At 41.6% G+C, this 19,036-nt stretch overlaps 1 protein-coding gene across 1 annotated transcript in view; it reads right to left on the minus strand.

Annotated features, from left to right (window-relative positions):
* The window catches only part of CRYL1 (crystallin lambda 1), a 63,966-nt gene that overhangs the window by 2,997 nt on the left and 41,933 nt on the right, over positions 1–19,036 (minus strand). Inside the window, exons 6-7 of the mRNA XM_082334339.1 lie at positions 17,893–17,998; positions 1,229–1,335 (exon numbers count right to left, since the gene is read on the minus strand). Of these exons, the coding sequence (XP_082190465.1) occupies positions 1,229–1,335; positions 17,893–17,998 (213 nt within the window). The remainder of the gene's footprint in view (positions 1–1,228; positions 1,336–17,892; positions 17,999–19,036) is intronic.

Consider the following 19,036-nt stretch of genomic DNA (forward strand, 5'->3'; position numbering starts at 1 on the left):
GCACCTGAGGTCTTAGGTTTAAAGGCAAGTGTTGAGAAACTGGGTAAAACCTGGACCTGCTACCAATGACTGGCAAGTTGCAGTCACTCCAGAAAAAAGTCAGGGGGAGGGACAGAGGATTAAGATAAGAAATGTTTAATGTTTTACTCTTAAGAGGATTCTTGCAAACCCCTCTCTGGCATTGAAGACCAAAGATGATAAAAAGACACAGAAACAGATGTTGAAGTGCAATCCAGCTTTCCATAAAGAAACCCAAACTGTTTCATACTAATCAAAAGCTTCTAATTGTGAATAACTCCACAATTATTATTGATTGTTATTATAAGCAGTCTATGTTGTTTAAGCATAAAAGAACCTTTTTCCTTTTTAACATAGCTGATGTTGAAATTGTATAAATAGGAACAACAACAAAAAAGGAACAAAAATGCAGTCTTCCAGACAGAGAGATTCCATATATGGAACTAATCTGACTGCTAATCAAGAACGATTCAACACATACACGTGTTCTTTAGCAAACCATTAAAAAGGCAACTATGAAAAGGCAGAGTTAGGGAATAACGCTACTTCAGTTAATTCCTATGATCACACAAAACAGCCTATATAGTGAGTATAAACAAATTCTGGGCTTAGAAATGTTCATAGACAAACTGGGTCCCAATCCAGCATAGCACTTAAACACATCTTATCTTTAAACATGCAAGTAACCCTACCGGACTGCTCATATGCTTAACTTAAACGTGTATTTGCACACATTACAGACTGGAGCTCTAGTTTGTAACGTATACAAAAGCAAGAAAAAGAACACCTAGAAGAAAAAAGCTACAGGGTTTATGCAGGAAGATGGAGTAGGAGGAAGATACGGGGAGAAAAGTCATGTAGGAAAGGAAGCTTGGAGCTGTGCATATTATGGTAGAGAATACAGGACAGAAATGGTATGAAATAGCATGGAGGATTTAATGTCAGTAACCCATAGCTGTTAGCAGTTGACTCCTCTGTCCAGTAATGATGTTGCTCAGCTGCTGAATCACTTTCCCTTGATGTATGTCAAAGTGATTTGAAAAGGGACTTACACGCATTCTGTACTGATCTTTTTGTTCAAAGTACACCTTCACACAAGAAATACAGACTACAGACACCTCTAACAGTAAACTGAAACGGTACAAATGTTAAAATAAAAGCTAACATTCTTTGTTCTGAATGTCACTGCATTTATCGCCTCCATATTTACCTGATTGATTTTCTGCTCAATTTCACCGGAAAATTCTGGAACTGGTCCAAAGGTGTTCAGAACACGTCTCATACCGTCACGGTATCTTTCGCAATAATTTGAAATACCTAAAAACAAGAGTGAAAAATTGCATTTCAACAGAAATTCCTACTTCAGTTCAGTAAGGCTGCCCGTGCTTAAGCACTGTCTTAAATCAGAGTCCAAAAAAAGGTGTGCTCTTATGCTTAAGACACCTAATTGTCATCAAGGAAAAACAGATTCTATCCACCACATTTCCATTAACGTTCATGGAAAAATCATTTAGGATATGCCTTCATTGCCAAACCAGTTAATGTTACATACCAACAGGCAATGCTATGTGAGGGGTGCAGTACACAACCATGGATGTACTCGTGCTTTGTTACCTGAGACCAGAAAGTTTCCCCAACCAGTGCCCAGGAGGAGAGTGCTCTCACCTCTCCTCTCCTCCTGTTTGATATGTGTCATATCAGTTGAAGCATTCCCGTTGTTATTTATTGACCTGGAGTGTATCAAGAGCAACATGGCTCAGGGGAAAAGGGTCACAGGCATGGAGACCCCGGTGGCCTCCAGTGAATGAGGACGAGATGGATCTTGCAGATCAATACCTTGTATTGCAACTGGGGTTAACAACAAGGATTTGGCTTTTATGACCACAGGACCCTCTTTGACAGCTGAGCACCGATGGGGGAGATGGGATCCACCTGACAAAGTAGAGAAAAAGCATCCTTGCCAAAAACCCAGCCAATCTGGTGAAAAAAGCTTTATATTAGGAACACTGGAAAAGTGAGATTACAACCTGTAGTCAAGTGAGGAAGGGGTGTACAGGGATGGAAAGAAAAGAGTGCAGGGTAACAGGTACAAGAGAAACCTCAAGAAAGTATAAAAAAAAGGCAGAAGGAGTCCATCTCTAGTGTATGTGCACAAATGCGTGCAGCCTGGGGAACAAGCAGGGGAAATAAGAGCTCCATGTGTGGTCACACAACTACAACATTGTTGGAGCAACTCAGGTGTGGTGGGATGGCTCACACAACTGGAGCGCTGCAGCGGACAGATACACGCAGCAGGAAAGACAAGGAGGGGGTGTGCTATCTCTGTAAAGGAGCAGCTCAGATGGATGGAGCTATTCTATGGGATAGGCGACTGGCTTGGGTGAGAGCCTGTGGGTCAGCATCAGTGGAGAGGCCAATAAAGGACAGCATCCGCCAAGGGCAAGAACAGTCCATCTTGATATTCATGAAGACACGTGAACGTATCAAGAGATTGTTTTCGATGAGCTCCAGTGCAAAAAGGCAGCATACAGGAGGAGGAAGCAGGGACAGGCTGTAAATGAGAAATTTAAAAACACTGCCTAGGCATGTAGGGATGGTGTCAGCAAAGCCAAAATTCAGGTTCAGTTGAGACTTGCACGGATGTCAAGGGCAAGAAGGACTTCTACTGTTACATTAGTAAGAGAGGGCTGAACAAGGGAAGTGTGGGCCTGTTGCTGAATGGGTGGGTGATTTAGCGACAGGAGAAACAGGTAGAGCAGAGTTACTCATTGCTTTCTTTGCTTCAGTCTTCATTGACAAGGTGTCCTACGCCTTCTGTGCTTAGAGGCAGGGTTCAAGGAGAAGAAGAGTTATCAGCAGTAGATGACGATCCAGTCAGTGACTATCTGCAAGAACTCAGATGAGTTCATCACCCACCTGAGACCATGGGACAAGACAGACTGTATCCAAGGATATGAGAGAAATGTCCCATGCCCTTGCAAGGCCGCTTTCTATCGTATTTTAAAAATCATGCTAGTCAATCCATCAATGTCATCATTTGAGATTCCCAGATGACTGAAGGCAAATACTGCACCCATCTTCAGAAAAGGTCAAAAGAACAATCCAAGGTACTACAGGCCAATCAATCTCACTTCTGTCCCTCCAAAAATCAAAGAGCAAGTCCTCTTGAAACAAATTCCTGGGCACACAAATAAGAAGAAAGTGATTGTGACAGTTAGCATGTAGTCACCAATGGGTACACCATGGTGTAAATCATGTTTGATTGACCTTGTTCCCATCTGTGATAAAATCACTGGATTTGTGGAAAATAGGAAAGTAGTGGATATCATTTACCTCAACTTCAGAACGGCATTTGACACTGTCTCCCATGGTATTCTTGTATCAAAGTCAGGACATTAAGGTCTGCATGCTTAGACAACTAGATGGACAAAAAATGGGTTGGATACTCAGGCTAAGGGGTAATGGTTAACGGGTTGTACTCTACCTGGAGGCCAGTAAAAGTGGAGTATTGCAGAAATTTATCCTGAGACCTGTACTGCTTAACAGCACTTGCTCAGGAAGTTTGTGAATGATAGCAAATTGGGTGGGGGTGGGAGGGAGATGGACCAGCTGATACATTGGAGGGCATGGCTGCCCTTAGACAGGCTGCAGGAATGAGCCAATACAAAACCTTAAAAAATTTAACAAGGACAAATGCAAGGTCCTGCACCTCAGAAGGAAGAGCTCCTTGCAACAACACAGGCTTGTGAACCCCAAGAACTCCTGGTCCTGGAAGGCAGCAAGCTGAACGTGAACCAACAGTGTGCCCTGGTTATAAACATTCACCTACAATTGCTCATGCTGTGCTTGCTGAACTCTTACAGACAGTCTCACTCCCTCAAGATGTGAAACCATACCAATATATAGATGCTATCCTAATCAGAGGGACCTCCCCTGAAAAGGTGGGGGAAGCGGCAGCAGCAGTGTGGCAAACACTACGTAAAGCAGAAGTTGAAATTCCACCCAAAAATTGTCAAGGACTGAGTAGACAAGTAAAATGTTTAGGTACTTGGTGAATTGCAGGTAGTGCAGCAATCCCACCAGACACCCTAAGTAAAATAGAACAATTGCAGATGCCCCAATCTAGGAAAGAATTACAACTTACGGATACTTTAAGATACTGGAGAAAACATGTACCTGGGTTTTCTATTATTGCTCGCCCACTGTATTCACTTTTACGAAAGGGAAAACCGTGGGAGTGGAACCCAGAGCATGAAGCAGCAGTCAAAACTCTAATAAAGAAATTAAAGACATATCAGTCACTGGGGCCAGTACACCCCCATGACCCTATTACAGCAGAATGGGGTTTTGGAGAACATGGTACTTATTGCAATCTATTCCAGACTGAGCTGAGCAGGCCAAAAAGATCTTTAACGTTTAGCTCAACTGCATTTAAAGAGACAGAACAGAGATATTCCAAATGGGAAAAAAGGACCTTTTCTTTAGTCCGAGCAGTGAAACAAGTTGAGCCACTAACAGGTAACCCATCCGGAAAAACCCTGCTGAGACTTATATTGTTTTCCCTTTCCAGGAACGATACCGGGAATGATGCCAGCACACCTCCCCCTGGAAATCGAGTTAACCATTGAAGGATTGCTTATCCTTCTTGCAGGAGCAATCATTGTCAGCATGGACCAAATTTGCCTTATATGCCAACAAGCCCAATGCATGGGGTGAAGACCCTCACTTCCTTTATTTATGCTAATCAATACGGTAACTATAGTACATTCTGCACCATACATGTTTCTCGGTTGTGGGTGCAATTTACTGTAACAGCAATTATAAGGGAAGGCGATGAGGGCACCTTGCCCACTGAAATTAGAGAAGTAATTTGGGATAATGCGCCTCAATTTGAAAGGGAATTCCAATCCTGGTGGCATCTCGTCAATTTTACCTATAACCTTACTGATAGTAAAGCCACAACTTTTGTTTTGACAATACGCAATGCTTTGGTATACACCATATACCCAACCATTGCATTGGGATTAAATCACAATGGAACTATCCTCTATCTGTTAGAACACAGAGTATGGGCCCAACAAAATAGGAACAAATGGCAAACTGTTGATGTTGATGCATGTGTAGTACAAGAACAAGAGGGATTTATTTGTGAAAGTAATACCATTAAGGCCCAAGACATTTGTCTTGACACTGAACAAAATGTTTGTCACTTTGAAATACATCCTGATGACACCCCTGAAACTGTACTTGTATACGTTGGAAACAGATGTGTTTGTATGAGAACCCTTTGTGATTCTATATTTATAGGCAATACCACTGTAGGTATACACAATCACTCAAATATCTCTATTTGTAATTTCACCAAAATCATAGGATGCGACTTTTAACTATTCAGCTCCTGTCACAACTCACCAATTGTTACCATCTAACTATACATTGTATTAAGATTTATTGCCTACTCCCATTGGAATGAATCTCACCTTGGTGAGAAAACTGTTGCAACGTGATGACCTGAGTCAATTGCTAAAACGAATTCGGAAAAACGGACAAAAAAACCCTAATTACTGTCCATCACGATGCAGAGGAGATACACCATGTCCTGGAAAGAGTGAAGAAAGACGGAGAACATCACTGGTGGGAAACTCTTTTTGGACAGTCCCCAACAGCAACTGGAATTTTTAATTTGATACTGCATCCAATTGCAGTTCTGTTGATTTTGACCTCATTGTGTTTATTGCTTATAATCATTCTGTATATAAGAGTTTGGCAAAAAACGAAACAAATTATATCAATCCAGCATGTAAAATGTATACAATCAACTGATCCTGTATGTAAGCTGGTATATAACTAACATTAATTAGAACACTTTAAGTTAACTGGACTCTTACCACTGATCTACAACATGCCACATATTTATAACATAGAGGCAAGAGGTGACTAACTGTACTACCACTCTATGAGTCGTAGTGGATTGACTGTAGTCACATGCTGGAGCGTGGCAGATGCATTCGACCCCTTGACCAGACTGGCGGTGGTTTGGTGCAGGCTCCAGAAGATGTAAAGGCCTGAGCCATAGCTGGGCCATGAACTCCTCTAGTTTCAATCCGTTCTCTGAAAACCCACAAAGGAGCAGAGTGACACAGTGAGCGTCGATGTGTATGAGCTTGGAACACTGATCATACGGTTGACACATGAGTACCAAGTGGCTTTTCCAATACTCCATTTATCAAGGAACAAAGCAAGTTGTGGGTACGAGGAGTCTCCTGCATAACTTTTCTATCACATGTAATTTGACTACAAGCCAACCACTTTATCCTATAAATATGACAGCCTAAGTGAGCCTTCTTTGAGCTCTCCCTGCTAGGCAGCGTGGCTGCATGGCAGTGATCTCCCCTTGAGCTGGGATACCTCTCAAGGTTGCTCCTCGAGGCAGAGAGACCTTTTACCAATGACAGATCTTTGGTAAGCGACCGATATCACACATAACTTTGTAGTATGGTAACTTTGATTTTGTCTTGGTAACTTTCATTGCATGCTGAATTGATACTAATGAAACATTTTATGAATTTTGCACGTACAATCCCTTAGATATAAACTGTTGACCAAGTCTGAGACTAGGACTGGATCCAGCTGCACCTAGACTCCTCTATGAGGAAGGAGTTTAGAAACCAATGGAGTCCTTTCTGAACCTCATGACTCAACAGGAGGGTCTTCCTCAGTCCATTAGATATAACCCGTTGACCAAGTCTGAGACTAAGAGTGGACCCAGCTGCACCTAACAAGTTTAGAAAGCAAAGGGCTCTACTCTGAACCTTGTTACTCAGTGGGAGGGTCTCCCTTATTCTTTGCATCTTTGGTCTCTCTGTGAATCATTCTAACTCGGTTTTCCTTTGTATGATTCTTCCATGCAGTAATTAATAGAGTGAACCTTGCCATTGAACTACGTTAAGTCGCATTTTTACAACATCATATTAAAGCCACTTTTGCTGATACCTTTGTTGGTGATTCCTCAAGCGTTCTAAATCATCCATTCGCGACAAATTGGCGTAGTCAGCAGGATCCTAAATCAGGATTTGCGACACAGCAAAGAGGGCTAACAGCATCCTGGGCTGTGTTAACAGCACAGCCAGTAGACTGAAGGAGGTGATTACACCCCTTTACTCAGCACTCATTAGACTGCATCCAGATTACTGCATTCAGTTTGGGGTCTGAAAGACAAACTGGAGCAACTCCAGCAGAGGCCACCAAAATGGTGGGGGCTGGAGCACTTGCCCTGTGAGGAGAGGCTGGGGGAGCTGGGCTTGTTCAGCCTGGAGCAGAGATGGCTTTGGGGGCATCTCCCCAGTGTCTATGGGGAGGTCACTAAGCAGATGGAGATGGGCTCTTTACAGTTGTTGCATGGCAGGAAGACAAGAGACAATAGGCACAATCTGAAACGAGAGGTTCAGACTGGATACTCAAGCCCTGGCACAGGTTGCCCACAGAGGTTGTGCAGTCTCCATCTCTGGGGGTTTTCAAGACTGGATGGAAGCCTGAGCGGCTTGGTCTGACCTCAGAGCTGACCCTGCTGTGAACATCTTAAAAAACATGTGGTCAGAGAAACTGAGAACCAGCTAACTGGTAATAATGGGTAAAATGGCAGTCAAGCAGTCCTTGGCTGAATTAGGGGAAGGTCCAGCTTCCATCATCTCCCATAGGAATCTCAAAAAAATACTGTTGGGGCACTAGAAAGGAACTGGAATGATAAATGCACCAAAAAGAGAAATTGGTCATTTAGCCAGACATATACATCTAGTAGACTTTTTAGTGCTATTAACTACCACATAATCAAGAAAGTATAAGGCAGACTTTCCCACTGTACCTCAATCAAGAAGTCATGAGCTGCATCACAGCAGTAAATGAGCAACGCTTCTCTGGCAGTAAGCAAGCCAACACAAGTAAGAATGTGATTATCTTGATGAACACCCTAGATCTGGGAAGGGAAGTTCTGGATAGCCACTCAAAGCTTGTGACAATCTCCCTTTTCTGAGAACCATGGAGACTGAAGAATTTGCATCCTTAACTCTCTTTTTACTAGCTAATTATCAAAGCAAAGAGGAGAAAGCTTACAGTTTGTTACAGTCACCAACTCTTTCACAAAGACTCAGAAGATCGTATAGGCCGAGAAGCATGAACCTGAACTGCCCATGGTCTTATCCAACCACAAAATGCAGGAAATATAAGTGGGGTGGCCTGACTACCACACAAAAGAATGCAACTCAGGTCAAGAGCCATTAAGCATTCTCTTTCCTGAACAACTTGTAGACGGTTCCCTGGAATGCAATGCTGTGTGATATCAATACCATAGAAGTCACACCTGTCTAACCCTAAATGTTTGATGTTGAAAGGTGGATGAAGGAACGGAAACCTCTGACTACGGGTATCTATGAATCATAAACTACAAAGCTTATACTGCTCAACATACCTGAAATCGCTGAAGTACAGGTTTTCCAAAAGGCCTCTGAGGTCCATAAGAGTATGGAGAACACTCTTGTTTCTGGACCAAAGACAAAAGAACTTTCAATGGGCAGATGCTCAAGGAAGTATTAAATTTCCTTTAAGAAATTAGCCCTGTGAAGTCACGATGACCATGAGATAAACAACTGAAAAGACAGAATGAGAGAACATGTCTACTGCATGAGAGTAACATGGAGAGATTTGAGAGTATTCAACTCTTAAAAAATGGACTAGAAACATTCTCCAGTATCAGAAGGAAGGAGGCTCTGAGAAAAACAGCAGCCTTGTTAAGTAGCATGAACCTATATCTGGTGCCAAGAGTGTGCCAATCAGCCTTTAGTCAGCTTGTTTCTTTGTGTTATCTACCCATGGAGCGCATGTGCTCCTAGAACACACTCTGGCATGTTCTGGCCTTCTCCAGCACAAAAAGGGAGGTCAGCTGGTCATACAGGTATATTTGTGCTCTAATTATAAGGAAATTTAATATTTTGCTCCGTTTTCTTCATTGACACACAGCCAGAAACCTTGGAGCGGACTCCAAAACATGACTGGCAGGAAGTGAGATTCAGGAAGAGAAGCATTACTGTGGGATGGGGAACAGGCTGTGATACGATTCCATCTCTTCACTGAGGGAATAAGCAGAGACCATCCTCCTCCACAGACACTCTGGTAACGATCACTGGTTATCAGAGTTTACTGACCATAACCTGTCATTAGCATAAGTGCTTGCCTGTTACGTCTTAACAGCTGGGCTCACAGACTTTGGCACCTGAAGCCAACTCAGATCAACCTACAGGGAATATGCTATCCAGATGAGCAATCTTGGGAACCCAAGACAATTCTGGATGAGACTCATGCACCAACCACAAGACAATGATATTTACATTTCACCTTGATCACGTGAGATTTTTCTTCTTACAGTGAGGAGTTTGAGCAAAAAGTTTGCCCCCACAGCATGCAACATCATAGAAAGTTCCCAGATGCAGAAGTAGAAATGACTGAGGCTGAAGAGTGCAGAACTATGTGGACTTGGGTACACCTTGCTAACTCACAGCTGCTGGCAGCAGCTGTTGCCAGCTGGACAATCACAAAATAAAAAATGGCAGTTTGGTCAAATACGGCAATTCAAGCAAATCCACATGAGCAACTGGTGATAGAAGGAATGGTAAACAGAGCAATGTCAGTTACCAGTTATTCTGGTGCTTATCCAGCTGACACAGGTCTATGACACTTGCACCAGTGCTGAATAGTTTGGGTTTGGTACTTTTCCAAAAGTCAGGGGGAACCTCTCAACGACCTGGTAAGCTTGTGTACTAATACCAGAGATCTGAGCAGTTTTGATTCTGGTACAGTCAGAAGAAGGCAGAAGAGAAGACTGTGTGCCAGAAATCTTTTTCATGAGCCTCAATCTAAAGAGATAACATTAGTATCTTGGAAAAGATGAATGCCTGGACGTGGCTGATCCATTTACCTGAGCTGGAGGTGGCCTTCAAAGCCCACTCAGCCAGCTAGTCCTGGAAATTGAGCTCCTACTGGCAGCTCACCTACAGCTTGAAGGAATCTGAACAATTTCTGGGTGGGTGTAGCTCACCAATGCAAGAGAGACATGCCAAATGCAGGCTGGGTACTACAATTCACTCACTGCATGCAACGTATGAATGAAAAGAAGCTTTATGCAAAGTCAGCAGAATAGATAAAGATAAAAAAAAAAGTTACAGGTCTAGAGAAGAGCAGCAGCATTAGTATAGTTGATCTCAATATTGTGGCTGAAATGGCAACATGCAGGCATGTATGCTGCATGGAAGGAAATACACCAAAAGTCAGAATATACGCATGGTCTCACTCAAAGATTAAAAAAAATAATTTCAAAGTAGCTAACTCCAGCTAGCACTTCCAATGTGAAATGTCAGTGGAGACTAGTGCAATCTTTAACTTGGTTTAAGTAATCAAAATCAATCCTATGCTGCCAGCTTCAAAAAGGCACTTGAGCAATGGGGAATATTGCTGGAAAAATCACTTTGCTTTTCAACTGCAAACTCAAAACTGGCAAATATTTGACTTGAGGCCTTAAGGAGCCCTTTGGTTCAAAGGTCAGGGTTATTGCAGAAGTGGATGAGAAGAGCACTTGACTGAAGCATAGGGACAAGAAGATGGAAAACAAATGACAGAATCCCTTTAACTTTAATCCTTGTTGATACTGCCCAGGGAGCAGCTTAAGCTGGAAGAATTACCATCTGTAAACAGTGTGAGACAGACAGGGCAGCACCTGGGAGCTGGAGAGACAGGAAGATGGCAAATGGGACTCTTAAAAACAATCAACATCTCTCCTTGCATCCAGTTGCCATGTCCACACTGTGCCCCACTATCTCCAACTGGAGAAAAAGAATGATGCAAGAGATGCACCTGGCACAGAGAAAGAGGGGAATCAACTCACAGCACAGGAATGACGATAGTTTCCTCTTGTCTATGTGGTTTGTTGGCTCCCTGTCTAAACCTCTATCTTCCTTGCACACTCATCAGTGTTGGAAGGAGGGGGCTGTGGGAGAAGGCAGATGTTGCAGCAGGCACCTGAGAACCATGAACACAGAACAGAAATACCTCCAGGGAAGGCAGGAGTTCCCCGAATCTTCCTTCCACCATGTGTTTACAACTATGGCAGAGAGTGGAAGAGGAATGAGTAACAAAATGTTCTAAGGGAGTAGTGGATACAGGATTATAGAGATGAAAAGGGGAATATTCTGTCTTCGTTGGAAGTCCCAAACCCCCCCAGCATTTCTGACTTCTAGAGTATAGTTATAGGAACATGTTATCACAAGCTAGATGCGGGTACTGATTCAAGGCTCTTCAGCTGCCTATATGTATGTATCTTGGAAATCCAAGGCTCTTTATACCACCAACAAAGGAAGAATAAACTGCTGCTTATTTAGCTTCAATGAGAGTCCAGGCATTTTCCAAAACAGCTAATGAACTGTCCCACGAGAATTTGTTCACATAACTACACTTTGGGTTTGCGGGTCCTTACTTGAAGGACTTGCACTGGTGTAATGCAAATACGGGTATCAGCAAAATGCCTCTAGTTGCATCATCAGGATGAACAGGGCATTGATAAAGGAAAAGAAACTCAGGACAAATATTTAGCTTAGAAGCATGCATAAAATGCTTCACTGCCCTGAGAAGACCTCTTCACAAGTGAGGTTCATAAACATAAAGGTGATGGGAGCAGTAGGAAAAAAGAAGGGAAAACATGACAGCATAAAATGTAATATGTTCATGCATTATAGTATGTAAGCATCTTCAAGTATCTTAGCTAAGTTTCATTCCTTCCTCTTCATAAGAAAGACAACAGACATGAGGGCTGAAGGATGCAAGCAAGCAAACTTGGTAAACCAGTCTGGCAAGGACACTACACATGGGGTGAAACAAGGAAGGCATGAGATATTTGTGAGAGAAAACAAGAGACAGGAGCAAGTGTTACTGGCAAGGACAGGGAACATGCCAAAGACAGAGGGTGCCTCACGATACTGAGTATCAACTTGATGACTTCGAACCTGATGAGCAGCATAATAAGATACTGTAATGACTCAAAAAGAGTAGGCGAGATGGTCAAGCCACTGATGTAATAGCATCAACAATTTAAAAAGATTGGGGTGGGGTTAATTTTAGCAGGTAAAATCTAAGAAGAGGCTGTACTTCATAAGACTCAAGATGAGTATGGATGCGAACAGAAAAGAAGGGTTGTATTTCAGGAACATCATGGAGGAATCTGTCATGGTTAGGTTATGTTCAGAGAAAAGAAAGTCCCAACCTCTTTGTTTCGCTGATAGAGGGATTACATTTCTAGGCATTACAGCTCCAAGGAAAACATTCTAAATGTAATCCTGTCTTCATCAAGGGTGTGTCTGAACACAGATGCATGCTCTTAGTTATGGCGTGAATTGACAGGACACTTGCTACTCTACATTAATCCCCATGAGAGTTCACTTAGACTGTAGTTGCATGAATACCTTCAACTACGCTAAGACAGCAGTAGCACCAAAACAAGTTTTATTCTCACTGTCCCTGTGTTACCATCTCAACAGCAACGCACAAATATTTGTGCGGGACTGCTGTCAGCTGGATCAAGGAATTAAACTGAGTTAATACAAACCACTTCTTTTGTTACATCAGTTTCAAATATGGGATGAATTCCCCAGTCTGAGTCACTTGGTGACCATACACTTTCTTTTGTTAGCACAAGGGAGAAGGATGCACCAAGTTGTGTTCTTTAGGACACATCCATAATGACTTGAGCAATAAAGCATTAGGAATTCTTGTGCAAAGTCATGTGCTCCTTTCAGAAGGTCAAGGGAACCACTTTACACCTAAGAGTCCATGGAAGAAAACTGGTGCACAGCAGCCAGTATGCTGAAAAATTCACACCTTTGCTTACTGCACACAAACTTTCATAGAGAAATGCCCTGCAGCTGCATAGAGGCAAACACCAGTTCTAGAAGGACTATAAACTGCTTTATTCAGCCTATTGGGAAGTGAATTGAATGTATGTAAACATGTATGAAATAACTGGTGGGTTCATGAAAGAAGAGGTTTTTGTATGATTATGTACCACTGTGATATTTCATCTCAGTAGTACCCTCTTACAAGCATTCCTGAATTAAGCTGAGATGTTTTATTATCCTAAAACATAACACGTGGGTTGGACAAAAACAGAGGCAGTCTTCCTTTTCTTAGATTTTACTACCCTAACTTAGAGATTCTCACACCTTCTGCTTACTAGCTTGTGGTACAAAAGCTCCTGAACTGGGTGAAAGCTTGGTTTGCTCCCTGTATGGCAGCATTAAAGCAGGGGCCATAGCAATGGAAGTAATCTCTGCTTTTGAACGAGCCAGCATGCCTGTCTAAAGTAATTGTTAAAAAACACAGAATCATAGAATCGTTAAGGTTGGAAAGGACCTCTGAGATCATCAAGTCCAACCTGTCCTACTTAACTGCCTGGTCCACCTCTAAACCATGTCCCTAAGCACCACATCCACACGTTTTTTTGAATACTTCCAGGGACTGTGATTGTACCACTTCCCTGGGCAGCCTGGTCCAATGCCTAACCACTCTCTCTGTGAAGAAATTTTTCCTAATATCCAATCTACATCTTCCCTGGTACAACTTGAGCCCATTTCCTCTCGTCCTGTCCCTTGTTACTTGGGAGAAGAGACCGACCCCCACCTTGTTACAACCTCCTTTCAGGCAGTTGTAGAGAGCAACAAGGTCTCCCCTCAGCCTCCTCTTCTCCAAACTAAACCACCTCAGCTCCCTCAGCCACTCCTCATAAGACTTGTGCTCCAGACCCTTCACCAGCTTCGCTGCCCTTCTTTGGACACACTCCAGCACCTCGATGCCTTCTTGTACTTAGGAGGCCAAAACTGAACACAGTACTTGAGGTGCAGCCTCACCAGTGCTGAGTACTTGGCTCTGTTTTGCCCAGCCAGACAAGAAAAAATTCCTTCTTTTGAAATGTGGCTTATGATTGCCCCCCTCTTTCCTTTTCATACAGCACAACCATTCTGCTCCTATTATCCAAAACCAGTTCATCTGGCAGGTGCTTCTAAAACGAGCAAGCATCCCCACTTCCAGTGAGAGAAACACAATTTTGACCATGAAGACTCATTCCTAGCTTACCAGGTATTTGCACTTATATTATAGGGACCATATATCAGCCCCAATTTCCACACAGCTCCTGTAGCCACCTGTACAAATACCACAGTGAGTTATAGGTAGAATATGATCCTGGAATGGTGTTTTTATAAATGCAGGAGAGAAAAATAGCAACAAAGATCCTTCAACCTCCCCCATCCAGCTTTTCTGCTAATATTAGCAGTTTAGATCAAGATTAAATTCCAATTATAGCTCACTAAATAACCCACTAATAAAGTAACTGATCTAAGACAGCCAATCATGAAATATATATGAAGAACTTTTGCTGCAAACATGTAAAACACAGTATATGATAGTCTAGCCTCTGGTTTTACAGATAATTTTTTGCAAGGGCTTAAAAGGAGCTGACAGTTCAAGAAACAAGAGATTTAGGAGATACAATCTTACAGAGGCTGGATCATCTTCAGTATATTCACAGATAGCGGGTACATATACAGGAGGGACATTGTGTCTGCTAACATAATCCCACAGTAAGTAAATGGGTAAAATGACTCTAGTGAAGTCTATTGATGTTCCTTGTAAAAGACTTAACAGCATTTGTCATGATGACAGACTCAAAAGACAGAGCTTAGTGAAACTGAAATCAACATTAATTTTACTTACTAAAACAAAAAATCAACATTATAATATTATGTAATTTGTATGTGTGTCATGTCCCCCCCCAAGGGGTTTCCTTCCTGTCTGTTGTAATTCAGTTCTCAAATTGCTGTTGCTGCTTCTGCTCCTTTTAGTGACTTGACGCTGTCCCATTTTATTCCATAGGCTGTTGTTTATTCCATAGGCTGTCCCATTTTATTCAAGGCTGTTGGCTCACGGCCATATATTCAAAATTCCTAATATTCATGCATGGATTAACGGGTAATCCAAAGTGGCCTGGATAATAGCTTTTGATAGGACCATTTATGAATATGGAGGAGAGGACGTAAGAACTAACACAGGGGAAACCTGGCATTAGCATATAGGAAGTTCATGGGAGGATCTTGATGTACACATCCCACAGGGAAAGAAATAACACTGATCTCAGGAAAAAAAAAAAAAAAAATCACTGGAATAATATCCTTTATTCAAAACCAAACAAAAATATCATATCACCCTTTAAAAAAAAAAAAAAAAAAAGATTTTTCCATCTTCCAGGTTCTCCCACAAATAACACTATTTTTCTCTCACATGCTTCCTGCATCCCCAACATCCTTCCTCACTGATTAGCAGAGAGTTTAAGATTGTGGGTAATTAATATCTTATGGTTGTAAAGAACGGCAGCTGCTGTGAAGTTGCTGAAGCTGCTAGACAGGCTAATGAACAGAATAGAGGGGGTTTCTTATCTCTACCTCCATTTCCCTCCACTGATAAAAAATAGACACTATTAGTACAATGCATCAGAGCAGGTTGTCCTGGGCAATCAAGAGGAGGTCCGTACTATCCCATATTATGTGAAGTAATACTGGGCAACCAAAGAGAAGTTGGCACTGGTATGGAACTATGACCATAAACCATCGTATGTCCTGACATCAGCAATTTTGATTTAAACTGCCTCTGATGAGAGCAACAGCCTGAGTCAGCCTGCCAGCACATAAACAGGCGCAGCCCTAGACTCAGAGACAATGCATCTGCAAGGCTGGGAGTGAAGCAATACTTCTCATGATCCAAGTTACTGAACAAGCCAACAAGGTGCTCTTGCATAAGTCGACCAGTCCACAAGTGTACTAATTATGTTATTTTAGGGTTATTTTTAATTGAGAATACTGTATAATGTTAAAATAACTCTACAAGTATATTTTGAGTTTGTATTTTGCAAGCCCACTACAAGACTACTCTTCCAGTTTATCAGTCTCTGGGATTATATTTCATAATTTTTCTTCCTCTGATCTGGATACTAAAATTCCTAACAGAATTAACAGCATTAAATCTAGAAGCTGGATAATCTCTGCCATAATCAAGCTACCCACCAATTGCATATGTTACCCAAAACTGGTTTGAGATGGGAAATTTCAGAAGTGTTTTTGTAACAATGACTACTTCCTGATGGGAGGAAAGAAGGTAAGCTGGATCATGATGGAACATCAAATGCCAAAGGGCACTCTAGGAAGAGCATCAAAACCAACTCAGATGACTTATATGATTCTATTCACCTCAAGTGAACACTGTTTTAGAATTAAGGAGTCTAAAACATGGATGAAAAAAAAGGGTTCGCAAGCAAGATTTGATCTCTAAAACGGATTGTTTTTTGGTATTAACAAACATTTTGTCTTGGTTTTATGTTTTAGTAGAGGCAGTTCATTAAGTTACTCTGACAGAAGACCCTGTGCATGGACGGCTCCTGCAGAGGATGGCACGGCAGCTTAGCGGAGTGGTGGGGGCAGGACTGGACAACCCTGGCCTGGAAGACTCCAGGTAGATTGCTGTGCTTAAGGCTACTACTACATGCATCTGTTATGTTGTATGTAAAGAATGTATATGGTTTATATTGAGTATGTCTAAAATCACTAGAGAGGACTGGAAACTGCCAGACATTAATAGATCAGAAGAGGGAAAATTTTAGGAAGATGCCTCTGTTTAGAGGATGGATGTTGTTTACCTAACAATCCACAAAAGCAAACACTTTGTAACACTTAATTTACAGATATACAACTAAACTGACAAGATGAAAGACTCTGGTGGAGGATCCATAATTCCACATTCATGTCAAAATTGCTTAGTCAGCCTTAAGAGACATCAGTTTCTGCCAAGTAACTAACCAACAAGTAGACATAAAATACCCCTTCTAATTGTGCACTGATATTTTATGATCTTTGTTTCTTATTTTTATTTTATTATTGTATTATTAGGCATTGCAGCAGTGCCTAAAAGACCCAGTAATGGAGCAGGGGCCTACCATGTCAGGGACCGTACAAAACCAGAATAAAGACACAGCCCATAATATAAAGAGCTAAAAATGTATTTAGTTGATCTTCACTTCTTCAAGTTTTCATGTTTTGTTAAATTCATTGCTCAAACCTTTGTAACCCTGATCCATAATTTTTATTTCCTTTTACGCAATTAACTTTTTATTTAGCTGGGATTCATGTATATTAATCCAAAATCATCTAAAAATCTGTCTTGATTATGCAAGACAGATGTTGAACTGTTACTTGACTGATTTGTCAATCAACTTTGTATGCATGGTATTTTTGTGGACAGAAGCAATTTTACTTCAGTCAGGGTCTACGCCAGCTTGAAGCAAGTCAGTTCCAGTGATATTTACACTGAGCCTTTGCTACAAATTTTGGAGGGCGGGGGGAGGGAGCACTCATCTACAGAAAGTGAGATTCTGTTGACACTGGATTATCAGATGAATTTTTTCAATACTTTTTCCTGACACTCAGATAGTCCCGAACTATGCATATGGCAATGTTTGCAAAGGACTGGGACAAATCTTGGAAAAAAATGAAGGGCACAGCTAGTGTTTCAATGATTTGCCATCTTTCATCTGATCACTTACAGTAGGATAGTCCATATCCATTTCCTTCCATCCAACCTCAAGTTATAGATAAATTTTCTTTCACTTATCATTACAGTAAAGAGAGAGACGAGTTATAGTTGCAGCAATCCTAACTTGGTTTGTTATATAACGTTTCCGGAGTCTTGTGCAATGTAAGCCTTCCCTTCATATTCACATCATTTTAAACTACCTACCTTCTGCATTAAGATGCATGGTTTCCAGAGGTCCAATAAATGCGTACCGCATTCCCAATCCATCAGACATCACAAGGTCTAGATCAGTAGGAGATACTACTCCTTCCTAAGTAGCAAAAATAGACCAGGAAGGAAGATTGTGAATGTTCGGTTTTAATGCAAAATTGCTCGCTTTTTGTATATAATTAAAAATTAAAGAAGTAATAAAAATTAAGGCTAGAAGTAGCGGTTAGCTTGCAAGCAGAAACACAACTGTTTGCCAGAAATGTCCATCTATTATGTGAGCCTTCCTGTGGTTCGGTATAAACACTCATTCACATCTCTAAGATTTCTGTACTTCATAATCCAAATACACTTTGATACAGTTTGACTGTATCTTATTTTTAAATTTATAAATTAATACATGTTGTCATACAATGTGTACTATTTGTACACACTAGTTTGCCTGATACTTAAAATACTTCATGTACTAAAACTAAATTGAGCTGTTTATGCTAACCAATATTCTTTTTTCTCAGAAAGTGAGAATCGGAGAATACAGAGGAAATGTGACACTCAATAGCACGTGACCAAAAGAGTTTATATCAAATCCAAGTATTATACCAGCTCTTTTAAATACAGGAGTTTTGGCTAAATCTGACACCTCCCTTCATATTCTTTTAGTTCTGGACTTGGGGGCACAGTCACAACTGGAAGAACGGGGGTGCAGCAGTGGGTACTACCCCTGAGGCCACCTGCAAACAAGGCTGGGACCAAACACGTAGGCAATGCAGCTGCCACTCCCTCCCACAAAACTCACTGAACATTCAACCTCCCCAGCCTCAACCTGCCCAGGTTCTCAAGTTCATTGCCAGCCTCACATCTCAGAGCTGGCAGGATATGGAGCATGCAAAATGAAGTATTTCTCCTGTTAAAAACTGAGCACTGCTGTTCCACCCACGTGGTAGCACTTACAAGAAAGCCAACACCCCCATCAGGTTAGGGCAAGCACACCACGGCTTGTGAAGAAAGAGTTATGCTTCATTACCTTACAGATTTACTTGAGAAGAATAATATTTATTATATGAGGTTGTTTTCCACCTACCAGAAAAATACGAATGAACTGAGACCTGTTCTAACTACTTCCATCAGATAAAGCTTGGTT

The sequence above is a fragment of the Platalea leucorodia genome, assembly GCF_965183815.1.
Source record: "Platalea leucorodia genome assembly, chromosome: 2".
Taxonomy (NCBI): domain Eukaryota; kingdom Metazoa; phylum Chordata; class Aves; order Pelecaniformes; family Threskiornithidae; genus Platalea; species Platalea leucorodia.